General features: G+C 43.8%; 1 protein-coding gene across 2 annotated transcripts in view; it reads left to right on the top strand.

The window, feature by feature from the left end:
- The window catches only part of LOC110530503 (rho-associated protein kinase 1), a 70,722-nt gene that overhangs the window by 22,879 nt on the left and 32,568 nt on the right, over positions 1–15,275 (top strand). For both annotated transcript variants that reach the window (XM_021613646.2, XM_021613647.2), the window contains exons 2-5: positions 12,112–12,193; positions 14,126–14,226; positions 14,414–14,551; positions 14,730–14,905. In XM_021613646.2, the coding sequence (XP_021469321.2) occupies positions 12,112–12,193; positions 14,126–14,226; positions 14,414–14,551; positions 14,730–14,905 (497 nt within the window). The remainder of the gene's footprint in view (positions 1–12,111; positions 12,194–14,125; positions 14,227–14,413; positions 14,552–14,729; positions 14,906–15,275) is intronic.

The following is a 15,275-nucleotide window of genomic DNA, read 5'->3' as shown; positions in this document are numbered from 1 at the left end:
TGATATTTATTCCCGTAGTAATTCGTTATGGATCCATAACTAAACATCAGCATTTTAAGAGTATTTTTATCATTATTTTATTAACGAACACATAAAGATGCTGATGAAGAAATACAGTACTGTACAGTATATACTTTTACATTTGGATAATAGAGCATTTAAAAACCTGTTTTCAATATGCCTCCAGTTGTCCATCACTACTGTAAATAAAAACACAGCATCTTGTTTATTCTTGATTGTAACCACTGTCACAAATAATTTGTATCTACCTTTCCAATTACTTTTAGAGTTTGTGATTTACAAATGTGCGCTTTTCATTATTAGTTACATTGTTTTAGTTAGAACAAGCAGACATTTTTTTAATGATTGTTTTGTATAGGGTGCTACATTGTTGGCCAGTTGCAATTGTAAGTAGGCCTAATAAAAATAAAAGGTACTTCTATTAGGCTGTTAAGCCTCATAAGCTACTTCAGCCAGGTAAGTTATTTTAGATAGGCCTAGGCTCTGCAGAAATAGACTCAAATTAAGCCCTCTTGTTTTGTAAAGTAAAATTAAGATTATTGTTGAAATGAGTTGCTCGATTGGTGTAGGTTTTCTCCATCTGTTCGGTGTGCAACACTTGCATAAAAAGTTAGCTACATTTTCAACACCAGCCACTGTTCACCTCCTATTGATTGCCCTGAGGTTGCCGCCAGTTTTTAAAACAATTTTCTTTAAATGTAACCTTTATTTAACTAGGCAAGTCGGGTAAGAACTAATTCTTATTTTACAATAACGGCCTACGCCGGCCAAACCTGGATGACGCTGGGCCAATTGTGCCCCGCCCTATGGCACTCCCAATCACAATCGGATGTGATGCAGCCTGTATTCAAACCAGGGACTGTAGTAATGCCTCTTGCACTGAGATGCAGTGGCTTAGATCGCTGCGCCACTTGGGAGCCATGACATACATACATACATACGGACGGACGGACGGTCGGTCGGTCGGTCGGAGTTGGAAGTTTACAAACACTTAGGTTGGAGTCATTAAAACTCCACAATTTTCTTGTACATATACTTAGTGCATGACAAGTAATTTTTCCAACAATCGTTTACAGACAGATTATTTCACTTATAATTCACTATATCTCAATTCCATTGGGTCAGAACTTTACATACACTAGGTTGGCTGTGCCTTTAAACAGCGTGGAAAATTCCAGAAAATTTTGTCATGGCTTTAGAAGCTTCTGATCGGCTAACTGACATAATTTCAGTCAATTGGAGGTGTACCCGTGGATGTATTTCAAGGCCTACCTTCAAACTCAGTGCCTCTTTGCTTGACATCATGGGAAAATCAAAAGAAATCAGCCAGACGTCAGAAAAAAAATGGTAGACTTCCACAAGTCTGGTCCATCCTTGGGAGCAATTTCCAAATGCCTGAAGGTACCAGGTTCATCTGTACAAATAATAGTACGCAAGTATAAACACCATGAGACCACGCAGCCGTCATAGCGCTCAGGAAGGAGACGTGTTCTGTCTTCTTGAGATGAATGTACTTTATTTTGACATACAATTTGATTTCCAAAGTCTCGTGGAATGTAGGCCTACATTTAACACCACACATCGCCAGTTCCTGTAGACTGAATGATAGACCTGCTATTTTCATGTTAAAATGTTATGTGAAGCATTTCCTCCATTGTTTTTATGGTATGCCACTCTGGTATGTCTGCATAATGATCAAATAGCCACAGTAGCCTACTTGGCCTCTGTTATTAACAGTCAATTTAAAGCAGGTACAGCCTCAGTGTTCCCAGTAAACACGCACCGGAAGTTGCGCCGACATTTCACGAGGTTCAAGTTTGCGCTCAGCAGACCTGAAATTTGCTCAGTGCCAACATTTTTTAGAGGGAACATTGACAGACGGGACACAATGAGTATGATAAACCTGTACCATTCATCTCTAAGCGGATGATCGTTATTTACTCTTGTTCCCCCTCAGTACAGCAGGCCATTCATGACATTCAGCATGGTTTTGACTCGATTCAAAAATCACTTACTGATCTTAAACTAGTGCTAATTGCTAAGAAAAGCAAGTTTATGTAGTCCTCTAGGTCTCATAATATTGACCATGAGGACCTGCCTATTTGCACATTGAATGGAGCCCAAATTGAGCAAGTAAACCATTACAAGTACTTAGGTATTTGAATTGAAGATAAGTACTCTTAAAATTGAAAAAAGCGGAGAATTTAAGATTGGTTTCTTTTCTAGAAATGAATCCTACCTCGCTTTGGAAAGTAGAAGGAAGATTGTTCAAGCAATGCTTCTCCCAGTACTTGATTATGGTGATATAATCTACATGCATGCAGCAGCCTCTGTTTTAAAACCTTTAGATTCCGACTATCACTCAGCACTGTGTTTTATCACTGGGGACAATTCACTGCATTTTGTATAGTTCTGTTGGCTGGGAGTCTGACTACCATAAGGGCCCAGCATTGGCTACTTTTTTGTACATAAAGCAGTTCTCCAGAGACTCCCCCTCTACCTCAGCTCATGTAAACTCAGCAAAAAAATAAATGTCCCTTTTTCAGGACCCTGTCTTTCAAGGATAATTTATAAAAATCCCAATAACTTCACAGATCTTCATTTTAAAGGGTTTAAACACTGTTTTCCCATGTTCAATGAACCATAAGCAATTAATGAACATGCACCTGTGGAACGGTCATTAAGACACTAATGGCTTACAGACAGTAGGCAATTAAGGTCAGTTATGAAAACTTTCTACTGACTCTGAAAAACACCAAAAGAAAGATGCCCAGGGTCCCTGCTCATCTGTGTGAACATGCCTTAGGCATGCTGCAAGGAGGCATGATGACTGCAGATGTGGTCAGGGCAATAAATTGCAATGTCCATACTGTGAGAAGCCTAAGACAGCGCTACAGGGAGACAGGATGGACAGCTGATCGGCCTCGCAGTGGCAGACCACGTGTAACAACACCTGCACAGGATGGGTACATCTGAATATCACACCTGCGGACAGGTACAGGATGGCAACTACTGCCCGAGTTACACCAGGAACGCACAATCCCTCCATCAGTGCTCAGACTGTCCGCAATAGGCTGAGAGAGGCTGGACTGAGGGCTTGTAGGCCTGTTGTAAGGCAGATCCTCACCAGATATCACCGGCAACAATGTCGCCTATGGGCACAAACCTACCGTCACTGGAGCAGACAGGACTGGCAAAAAGTGCTCTTCACTGACGAGTCGCGGTTTTGTCTCACCAGAGGTGATGGTCGGATTTGCGTTTATCGTCGTAGCAATGAGCGTTACACCGAGGCCTGTACTCTGGAGCGGGATCCATTTGGAGGTGGAGGGTCCGTCATGGTCTGGGGCGGTGTGTCACAGCATCATCGGACTGAGCTTGTTGTCATTGCAGGCAATCTCAATGCTGTGCGTTGCAGGGAAGACATCCTCCTCCCTCATGTGGTACCCTTCCCGCAGGCTCATCCTCTTATGACCCTCCAGCATGACAATGCCACCAGCCATACTGCTCGTTCTGTGCGTGACCGTCAGTGTTCTGCCATGGCCAGCGAAGCGCCCGGATCTCAATCCCATTGAGCACGTCTGGGACCTGTTGGATTGGAGGGTGAGGGCTATGGACATTCCCCCCCCATAAATGTCCAGGAACTTGCAAGAGCCTTGGTGGAAGAGTGGGGTAAAATCTCACAGCCAGAACTGGCAAATCTGGTGCAGTCCATGAGGAGGAGATGCACTGCAGTACTTAATGCAGCTGGTGGCCACACCAGATACTGACTGTTACTTTTGACCCCCCCTTTGTTCAGGGACACATTATTCAATTTCTGTTAGTCACATGTCAGTGGAACTTGTTCAGTTTGTCTGTTGTTGAATATTATGTTCATACAAGTATTTACACATTTTAAGTTTGCTGAAAATGAACGCTGTTGACAGTGCGAGGACGTTTCTTTTAGTTTATATATCGCCCTAGCCTGATTTGAGTCAGAGATATGACAACCTCCCCCATTCATACAATCACAGATTAGACACGAATTGTTGTTCAATGAAATTCCTATCATTTCTCTTTGTAATATGCGATAGCGAGATTCAGGTAGCTTTGCATCTCTTATGCAGACAACGGGACAATGGTCACTGAAATCACTAGCAAAAATCCTTTGGCTGTGTACTTATGAGGGGAGTTTGTCAAAATTGAGTTTTCGGAGTGTTTTTGTTTGGGCCGGGCTGGTTCAGTTGTCAGCGGTGCTAGATTCAGCTCAATCAGATATCTTTCAGCTATCAGAAGCTGGCATCAACAAATCCAGATTAAGATCACCCAAAATATATAATTCAGATTTAACATAGTTAAACAGAAGGTCAGACAATCGGCTAAGAGCATATGTTGAGGCAGAGGGAGGGTGATTTATTCCCACTTGTGTAAGTTTGGCATCATTACAATGGCCAACATTTGGGACTAAACATTCAAATTGCTTAGGGACAGAGGTAGCTAAAGTGATCCTGCCCCTCGCCCTTCCATAAAGGGTTCTCTGAATCCCGTGAAGCATGGGAGTGGGTGGATTTCCGTGTCCTTCTCGCCAGCTGTGATTTTGGGCAGCTCCATGGTAAAAAATGTGACCGTTCCTCGTGCAAAAACAATGTCCTATCCCGGAGTTTGAGTAAATGACATTACTAAGCTGCTCCAAAATGTACTACGTCAGGACATTGATTCTATCATAGTCCATGTGGGTTTTAATGACATTATGAAGGTCAGCTCTGAACAGTTGAAACTGGATTTTAAAGAGCTCAGTGACTCTCTGCTAGACCCTAATCAAATACCCATCATATCTGGCCCTCTGCCATCTCTGGATGCGTTAGTAGGATTCTTGCTACGTGATTATTGCAACACAGTGGGTGTAACTTTTGACTATTTCGATACCTTTTGGAAACCAAATACGTTTAATAAGGAGGTTGGATCCACCCCAATCATTTACGTTCCTGGATCCTTACACAGCATCATAAGGCTGCGTTCAGACAATGATTTATCAATGACCCAAGCCCAGCTCATTTAATCCCTACCATTGTGTTGCTGAGTTGTCATAATGCTTCAGCAAATGTACATTATACCAGGGGTGTCGGTAGACACAATGTAAGTAACCTAATGTATGTCCCTCTAACTTCTCTGAATGACTCTGCTGGTCCTACAGCCATTGTAAACAGTAATCATGTGCCTATGAACCGGGGGTATACTGTTAGCACTGAGGCGGTGTGTCCTAGTAGGAAGTCCACTGTGTGCAGCTCACCCTGTACTAAATAACATGAGCATATTTACTTCTGCTAAGCTTCCCAGTAAAGCAATGAAAACAAATAAGCATCCCAGTGCCACAAATAGCCCATGTTAACATATTTATCTTAAACACGGTTCATGAAATCAATAAAGAAATATATATATTTTTAAATTTGACCCCCTTTTCTCCCCAATTTCGTGGTATCCAATTGTTTAGTAGTTACCTTCTTGTCTCATCGCTACAACTCCTGTACGGGCTCAGGAGAGACTAAGGTTGAAAGTCATGCGTCCTCCGAAACACAACCCAACCAAGCTGCACTGCTTCTTAACACAGCGCGTATCCAACCCGGAAGCCAGCCGCACCAATGTGTCGGAGGAAACACCGTGCACCTGGCTAGCGTGCACTGCGCCTGGCCCACCACAGGAGTCGCTAGTGCTTATGGATGCCACCCGTTAGATAAAATACGGAACGGTTCTGTATTTCACTGAAAGAATAAACGTGTTGTTTTCGAGGTGAGTTTCCGGAATCGACCATATTAATGACCTAAGGCTCGTATTTCTGTGTGTTATCATGTTATAACTAAGTCTATGATTTGATGGAGGAGTCTGACTGAGCGATGGTAGGCAGCAGCAGGCTCGTAATCATTCATTCAAACAGCACTTTTGTGCGTTTTCCAGCAGCTGTTTATGACTTTAAGCCTATCAACTCCCGAGATTAGGCTGGTGTAACCGATGTGAAATGGCTAGCTAGTTAGAGGGGTGCGTGCTAATAGCGCTTCAAACATCACTCGCTCTGAGACTTGGAGTGGTTGTTCCCCTTGCTCTGCAAAGGGTAACGCTGCTTCAAGGGTGGCTGTTGTCGTTGTGTTCCTGGTTCGAGCCCAGGAGAGGGATGGAAGCTATACTGTTACACTGGCAATACTAAAGTGCCTATAAGAACATCCTGAGCGCGTTTCTTCCCAGGGCAGCTGGGTCCACACACCTCTGGTTCTCTGTTATACCCTTTTCACACTACTGAGCTTAGCCAAGTTCTCTACCGTGTTGGCTTAGTTACACATCCACCATAGTGTCTAGAATCAAGCTGGAAAAAAATAAACATCTGTAACAGTACTGATGGCATGAAAAGGGTAAGGAAACTGAACCAGTATGGTTGGAGTTGGCTTGATGGTGTGAAAAGGATAATGAAACTGAACTAGTACGGGTGGAGTTGTCATACTATCATGCCAAGGGAAAGAAACTGAACCAGTACAGTTGGCATTGAAAAGAAGGGGCCTGCCTCACTTTGACTTTTGTACAATTACAATTTTTGTTCAGCATTTCGTTGAACTTGTTTGGCCACATACTTAAAAATAGCACTCTGACGTGTAGAGTCCTGTTGAGGAATGCGAACTGCGGCCGTCCAGAGTTCTCTGCAGCAGGCAGGGAGGAGGGGGATAGGCTTTCTCATCTGCTCTGCACCATGGTCACATACAAGGCCCCATTTTCCCCTCTGTATGAAACACTCAGCCCACCATTTAGAAGAGCTGCTGTGAAATCTATGCCTATCCTCAGTTCAGCCATGACTAACGGGTGGGCTGATCTAGCCAGCTCTCCCATTTTTTTTACTCTACACTCTCGCCCCCCTTCTTTGAATATCTAGTTTTCTTTCCTCCATCTCTTTCCCTGAGGTGTTATTTCAGTCTTCATGCCTGCTACTATAAAGAGGCCATGACCACCACAAACACTGTTACACCATCAATAGCCATCAGAGGAGTTACTTAAGAGGGTTCATCTGCTTGTCTGAGCTGCAGCTGATTCACCATGTCTTTTTTTTGTTTTGTTTTTACCCATTAGGATGCAGGAGGAGGGTCGGGCCTTTGTCTTGAAGTGTCATCTGTTTTGTTTTTACCCATTAGGATGCAGGAGGAGGGTCGGGCCTTTGTCTTGAAGTGTCATCTGTTTTGTTTTTACCCATTAGGATGCAGGAGGAGGGTCGGGCCTTTGTCTTGAAGTGTCATCTGTTTTGTTTTTACCCATTAGGATGCAGGAGGAGGGTCGGGCCTTTGTCTTGAAGTGTCATCTGTTTTGTTTTTACCCATTAGGATGCAGGAGGAGGGTCGGGCCTTTGTCTTGAAGTGTCATCTGTTTTGTTTTTACCCATTAGGATGCAGGAGGAGGGTCGGGCCTTTGTCTTGAAGTGTCATCTGTTTTGTTTTTACCCATTAGGATGCAGGAGGAGGGTCGGGCCTTTGTCTTGAAGTGTCATCTGTTTTGTTTTTACCCATTAGGATGCAGGAGGAGGGTCGGGCCTTTGTCTTGAAGTGTCATCTGTTTTGTTTTTACCCATTAGGATGCAGGAGGAGGGTCGGGCCTTTGTCTTGAAGTGTCATCTGTTTTGTTTTTACCCATTAGGATGCAGGAGGAGGGTCGGGCCTTTGTCTTGAAGTGTCATCTGTTTTGTTTTTACCCATTAGGATGCAGGAGGAGGGTCGGGCCTTTGTATTGAAGTGTCATCTGTTTTGTTTTTACCCATTAGGATGCAGGAGGAGGGTCGGGCCTTTGTATTGAAGTGTCATCTGTTTTGTTTTTACCCATTAGGATGCAGGAGGAGGGTCGGGCCTTTGTCTTGAAGTGTCATCTGTTTTGTTTTTACCCATTAGGATGCAGGAGGAGGGTCGGGCCTTTGTCTTGAAGTGTCATCTGTTTTGTTTTTACCCATTAGGATGCAGGAGGAGGGTCGGGCCTTTGTATTGAAGTGTCATCTGTTTTGTTTTTACCCATTAGGATGCAGGAGGAGGGTCGGGCCTTTGTCTTGAAGTGTCATCTGTTTTGTTTTTGCATAGATTGCTTGTTTAAGTCAACTAGGTAGACAAAGGTGAAAGTCCTGTGCTCAGGAGTCATAGACATTACATCTAGGCCCTACTCAATCAGAATAATGAAGGGTAAGGTTCCTTCTCACTCGTGGGGAAGCCAAGGAAGGAACCATGTATAGGCCTGACCCTGGCTAGAACTGAACCATACATGTCCTGTTATAGGCCCTGGCTACAACTGAACCATACATGTCCTGTTATAGGCCCTGGCTACAACTGAACCATACATGTCCTGTTATAGGCCCTGGCTACAACTGAACCATACATGTCCTGTTATAGGCCCTGGCTACAATTGAACCATACATGTCCTGTTATAGGCCCTGGCTACAACTGAACCATACATGTCCTGTTATAGGCCCTGGCTACAATTGAACCATACATGTCCTGTTATAGGCCCTGGCTACAATTGAACCATACACGTCCTGTTATAGGCCAGGCCCTGGCTACAACTGAACCATACATGTCCTGTTATAGGCCCTGGCTACAATTGAACCATACATGTCCTGTTATAGGCCCTGGCTACAACTGAACCATACATGTTCTGTTATAGGCCAGGCCCTGGCTACAACTGAACCATACATGTCCTGTTATAGGCCAGGCCCTGGCTACAACTGAACCATACATGTCCTGTTATAGGCCAGGCCCTGGCTACAACTGAACCATACATGTCCTGTTATAGGCCAGGCCCTGGCTACAACTGAACCATACATGTCCTGTTATAGGCCAGGCCCTGGCTACAACTGAACCATACATGTCCTGTTATAGGCCAGGCCCTGGCTACAACTGAACCATACATGTCCTGTTATAGGCCTGGCCCTGGCTACAACTGAACCATACATGTCCTGTTATAGGCCTGGGCCTGGATACAACTGAACCATACATGTCCTGTTATAGGCCTGGCCCTGGATACAACTGAACCATACATGTCCTGTTATAGGCCTGGCCCTGGATACAACTGAACCATACATGTACCGTTATAGGCCTGGCCCTGGATACAACCTGAACCATACATGTCCTGTTATAGGCCCTGGCTACAACTGAACCATACATGTCCTGTTATAGGCCCTTGATACAACCTGAACCATACATGTCCTGTTATAGGCCTGGCCCTGGCCACAACTGAACCATACATGTACCGTTATAGGCCAGGCTCTGGATACAACTGAACCATAGATGTACTGTTATAGGCCCTGGATACAACTGAACCATATATGTCCTGTATATAGGCCCTGGCTACAACTGCGATCTTTGTGATGTGCCACTGCCCTCTGTGTGTGAGACATCCTGGATTAAGGAAGATTAGGTTAAATCCCGCTGGTCTGCCGGCCACTTCTTCCCAAGCAGGGCAGGACCCAGACTCTAAGGAGGACCCTTATGTTCGCAGCTGGGCGATGATTGGGGGTTAATCATCATGTTGGAGTAATATAATCATATGGATGACCTTAGTTCTCTCTACAGCTCATCATGACATGTCTGTCACTGCAACGTTTACATACTTTTCCACATACTAGATCCATTTGAGTTAAGGTGCTAAATGTATATGCCCTGCCAAGTTGAGTGTCAGTTAGGAACTCTGTCAACCAGACACGTTTGCATTGAAGAGCTCCCTGACCCAAGAAGTTCAGGAAATCATCACGACCCACAGATGAAGGGCTTTATGGTTCTTCAATTACTTCAGTTGCTGTTTTGAGGAGTTGCTGCTGGGTGTTGAATAAAGTCTCAATTCCTGTGTGATGCCCAATGCCTGTGGCTAAGCTGGCCATAGATAATTTGTTTCTAATGTACATCATCCTAAGGTCTTTTTTGAGATCTTGCAGTATGGTAATGAGCTGTTCCAAATGACTGAATAGGCTCTGTCCATCGTTTTGTTGAAGACCAGATAGTCATATGTTTGACGCCACACCATTGCTGTGATTGTGTGTAGTGTAACACTAGCCCTCTAATTGAATGTGACTTGGTGTTTTTTTTATAGAGTCCAAATTTCCCTAAACACGGATCAAGTTATAAAACGCAACCCTTTTAAACCTGTCATCAGATCTGCTATTAATCGGTTTAATTACATTATAACCGTTTAAGCTACAAGTGGCAAATAATTAGGATATTTTGTTTGTGATTAGCTGAACCTTGGCCACTGTTGCCTAAGCCAGTTTGAGGCTACTGCTTGCAAGGTTGCTTATTGTGACGGTTTGGCCTTTAGCTGGGTTATAGCCTATAACCTCCAGGTAACATGCTTTGCACCATATACAGTGCCTTGCGAAAGTATTCGGCCCCCTTGAACTTTGCGACCTTTTGCCACATTTCAGGCTTCAAACATAAAGATATACAACTGTATTTTTTTGTGAAGAATCAACAACAAGTGGGACACAATCATGAAGTGGAACGACATTTATTGGATATTTCAAACTTTTTTAACAAATCAAAAACTGAAAAATTGGGCGTGCAAAATTATTCAGCCCCCTTAAGTTAATACTTTGTAGCGCCACCTTTTGCTGCAATTACAGCTGTAAGTCGCTTGGGGTATGTCTCTATCAGTTTTGCACATCGAGAGACTGACATTTTTTCCCATTCCTCCTTGCAAAACAGCTCGAGCTCAGTGAGGTTGGATGGAGAGCATTTGTGAACAGCAGTTTTCAGTTCTTTCCACAGATTCTCGATTGGATTCAGGTCTGGACTTTGACTTGGCCATTCTAACACCTGGATATGTTTATTTTTGAACCATTCCATTGTAGATTTTGCTTTATGTTTTGGATCATTGTCTTGTTGGAAGACAAATCTCCGTCCCAGTCTCAGGTCTTTTGCAGACTCCATCAGGTTTTCTTCCAGAATGGTCCTGTATTTGGCTCCATCCATCTTCCCATCAATTTTAACCATCTTCCCTGTCCCTGCTGAAGAAAAGCAGGCCCAAACCATGATGCTGCTACCACCATGTTTGACAGTGGGGATGGTGTGTTCAGCTGTGTTGCTTTTACGCCAAACATAACGTTTTGCATTGTTGCCAAAAAGTTCAATTTTGGTTTCATCTGACCAGAGCACCTTCTTCCACATGTTTGGTGTGTCTCCCAGGTGGCTTGTGGCAAACTTTAAACTACACTTTTTATGGATATCTTTAAGAAATGGCTTTCTTCTTGCCAATCTTCCAATAAAGGCCAGATTTGTGCAATATACGACTGATTGTTGTCCTATGGACAGAGTCTCCCACCTCAGCTGTAGATCTCTGCAGTTCATCCAGAGTGATCATGGGCCTCTTGGCTGCATCTCTGATCAGTCTTCTCCTTGTATGAGCTGAAAGTTTAGAGGGACGGCCAGGTCTTGGTAGATTTGCAGTGGTCTGATACTCCTTCCATTTCAATATTATCGCTTGCACAGTGCTCCTTGGGATGTTTAAAGCTTGGGAAATCTTTTTGTATCCAAATCCGGCTTTAAACTTCTTCACAACAGTATCTCGGACCTGCCTGGTGTGTTCCTTGTTCTTCATGATGCTCTCTGCGCTTTTAACGGACCTCTGAGACTATCACAATGCAGGTGCATTTATACGGAGACTTGATTACACACAGGTGGATTGTATTTATCATCATTAGTCATTTAGGTCAACATTGGATCATTCAGAGATCCTCACTGAACTTCTGGAGAGAGTTTGCTGCACTGAAAGTAAAGGGGCTGAATAATTTTGCACGCCCAATTTTTCAGTTTTTGATTTGTTAAAAAAGTTTGAAATATCCAATAAATGTCGTTCCACTTCATGATTGTGTCCCACTTGTTGTTGATTCTTCACAAAAAAATACAGTTTTATATCTTTATGTTTGAAGCCTGAAATGTGGCAAAAGGTCGCAAAGTTCAAGGGGGCCGAATACTTTTGCAAGGCACTGTATTAGTTCTACTGTAGGCTAGCTACATAGTGCTAGTAGTGAGCTGGTTAGAGTATTTGCCCCAGTTGTGGTCTTAGTTTTTGAAATCTATGCTTTCTATTAATGCTTCTCTTCGTTCTCTCTAGGATGGCTTGGATGCGTTGGTGTACGACCTTGACTTTCCAGCCCTGAGAAAAAACAAAAGCATCGACAACTTCTTGAATAGATGTAAGTAGCTAGCCTATACAAGGTTCCTCTCCCGCATATGTCCTCCTCCCTTTGTGCAGAATCTCTGTCACTTACATCATATTTGTAGAACACACGCACACGCAGGCAGACAGGAGAGAGTGGAGGCTGTTTTGGGGTCACCGCCTCGCCTCTATACATTCCATGGCACTATTGTGTCTGCAGCTCAGTCTACTCGGTGTCCTCAACAAAAGGGCTTTAATGAGTGGCTGGTGACCCACATGGTGTCCCCCTCAGACTGGGGGACCACCATGTCTGTATGACTGGAGCATTTTAGCACAAGGACTGTCTGCAACTTTGGCATGTCATTAGTTTATGAATATGGTTATATATTATATGTGACTACAATGGTAGTAAAGCATCTACTATAGATGAGGACAATTCTTCACAAACTGTTCCCCATATTGGAAATAAACGGTCAATACGAGCTACTGTAAAGCCTTGGGGCTACATCTATCACAGGCTATTTGTTCAGTTAGTCTTGCTGGGTACTTTCAGTGTTGGAGAGGCCTTGAAGGACATTATGGCAATGGGCTAGCTGTTTTGTGAAGGGGCTGATTGCAAATGTCATCCCTTCAGGGGGTCTGTGCTCTTTGTATTGCTAGTGCTCTCCTCCTTAGACTACTAACCCATGACATGTGGACTAATCATATTCTGTATGAGACCAGTAGCCAATATGCCTAGGCTACACTCAATCACATTAGCCAACATCTCCGCGGACAGTACAAACAAGTGATTTGATTTTCTCCCTCCATATTTTAGTCCAAGCATGTGGGAATAAAACCATGTTTAAAAAAACTTGTAAAAAATGTAATTTTTATCGCACTTTTTGAATCACTTCTCAATCATGTACTTTACTTGATCGTGTACTTTTAGTTATGAAACCCTGAAACCGTAACTGCGGGAAACAACTCTGCATTCAAAATGGTCTCATTTTAATAGTTCTAGTCCGTGGCTTTATTTTTTTTAGATCAATTGAACTCTGATGCACTGCACTCAGCCCCCCTTTTTTTCCCATGCATTCTTGTGCCAGTTGTGAACCATGCAAATAGAAAAACTACCCCTCCTGTTCAGCTATGACCAAATTTGGCTGAATACTATCTTCCCTAGGGCAGGGAAGCCAGTTGTTACATCAGATAGGCTCTCAGTACTGTAACACACTCTGTAAAGCGGTCAGTGGAGAAATCCCATCAGCTCAAAGAAAGAGGTTTCTTTCCAAACAGCAAGCAATGCAGATGTAGAAGCACGGTGGCTAGGAAAAACTCCCAAGAAAGGCCCAGAACCTAGGAAGAAACCTAGAGAGGAACCAGGCTATGAGGGGTGGCCAGTCCTCTTCTGGCTGTGCAGGGTGGAGATTATAACAGAACATGGCCAAGATGTTCAAATGTTCATAGATGACCAGCAGGGTCAAATAATAATAATCACAGTGGTTGTCGAGGGTGCAGCAAGTCAGCACCTCAGGAGTAAATGTCAGTTGGCTTTTCATAGCCGATCATTCAGAGTATCTCTACCGCTCCTGCTGTCTCTAGAGAGTTGAAAACAGCAGGTCTGGGACAGGTAGCACGTCCGGTGAACAGGTCAGCGTTTCATAGCTGCAGGCAAAACAGTTGAAACTGCAGCAGCAGCACCGTCAGGTGGACTGGGGACAGCAAGGAGTCATCAGGCCAGGTAGTCCTGAGGCATGGATCACTGGTCAAGGTTAACTGGTGTCTATGTAACATCCAAGTTCAATGGTACCTGTACTTCAGATATCTAGTGATGTTATTATTACAGATTTTCCTCTGCTGTTTTAATGTTGTGTTATTTTTGTATTCTCTGTCTGATGCGGTGGACAAAGTCCCTTCAGTAATTTACTAATCTACCCTTTTCTAACAAGTTTCCTTTTAATGTCATCTCTCCACTTCTCTTCTTTAGATAAGGACACCATCAGTAAGATCCGGGACCTGCGGATGAAAGCAGAGGACTATGAGGTGGTCAAGGTTATCGGGAGGGGGGCGTTTGGAGAAGTGCAGTTGGTGAGGATCGCCATTATGGTTATGCTAATTTGTCCTGCGTGAATCACATCAACTTTTGTCTGTCTGCTTTCCCTTCATACATCTAGTGCAGACAGATATAGAAGTATAATATTATTATTATTATATGGCTATAGGTTTGGCTTGACGCAAGCCATTCGCCCTAACTAGAGACTCTCCTCTCTCCCAGGTAAGACACAAAGCCACGATGAAGGTGTATGCCATGAAGCTGCTTAGCAAGTTTGAGATGATCAAGAGGTCGGACTCTGCTTTCTTCTGGGAGGAGAGGGACATCATGGCCTTTGCTAACAGCGCCCTGGTGGTGCAGGTATGGAACGCATAGTTGTTTATAGCGACACCTTAGTTTCGTTCTCAACTTTGCCTACTAGGAATAATCTGTAAGGAAGCACAGTGATTGAGATTCAGGCAATTGTAATGCTAATTTTTTGTTTGTTGCTTTCCTCTTCATTCCTCCTAATGATGTTTGGTCACTAACCCCCCCACAGCTGTTTTATGCGTTCCAAGACGACCGTTACCTCTACATGGTGATGGAGTACATGCCCGGCGGAGACCTGGTCAACTTGATGAGCAACTATGACGTCCCCGAGAAGTGGGCCCGCTTTTACACCGCCGAGGTGGTGCTGGCTCTGGATGGGATCCACGCCATGGGATTCATACACAGGTACTACTGTTGCTGTTACTGGTACTGGACTCCTCCTCTTCAATTGTAAAGGTGGCTCTAGTGTCTCTACTTCCTCTTTTCTGTAGTGGCAGTTTTCTCCACCCTTCTAAAGCCTCCTTGACAGGAACTTAAATCACTTGTTTAATGTACTGTAGTTGGTTTGAGAATGCTTTGCTTGTATAATCAGGTTTTAGGTTCAAGAACTGCTGGTTTGTTATTTAAGCAATAAGGCCTGAAGGGTTGCGGAGTGCCAACAGCCCTTAGTCGTGGTATATAGGCCATGTACCACAAAGCCCAGAGGTGCCTTATTGCTATTGTAAGCTGGTTACCAATGTAATTAGAGCAGTAAAAATAAATGCTTTGTCACATA

The sequence above is a fragment of the Oncorhynchus mykiss genome, chromosome 8, assembly GCF_013265735.2.
Source record: "Oncorhynchus mykiss isolate Arlee chromosome 8, USDA_OmykA_1.1, whole genome shotgun sequence".
In the NCBI taxonomy this organism is placed as follows: domain Eukaryota; kingdom Metazoa; phylum Chordata; class Actinopteri; order Salmoniformes; family Salmonidae; genus Oncorhynchus; species Oncorhynchus mykiss.
The sequence above is the reverse complement of the archived record's forward strand: the minus strand, read 5'-3'. Positions and strand labels throughout refer to the sequence as shown.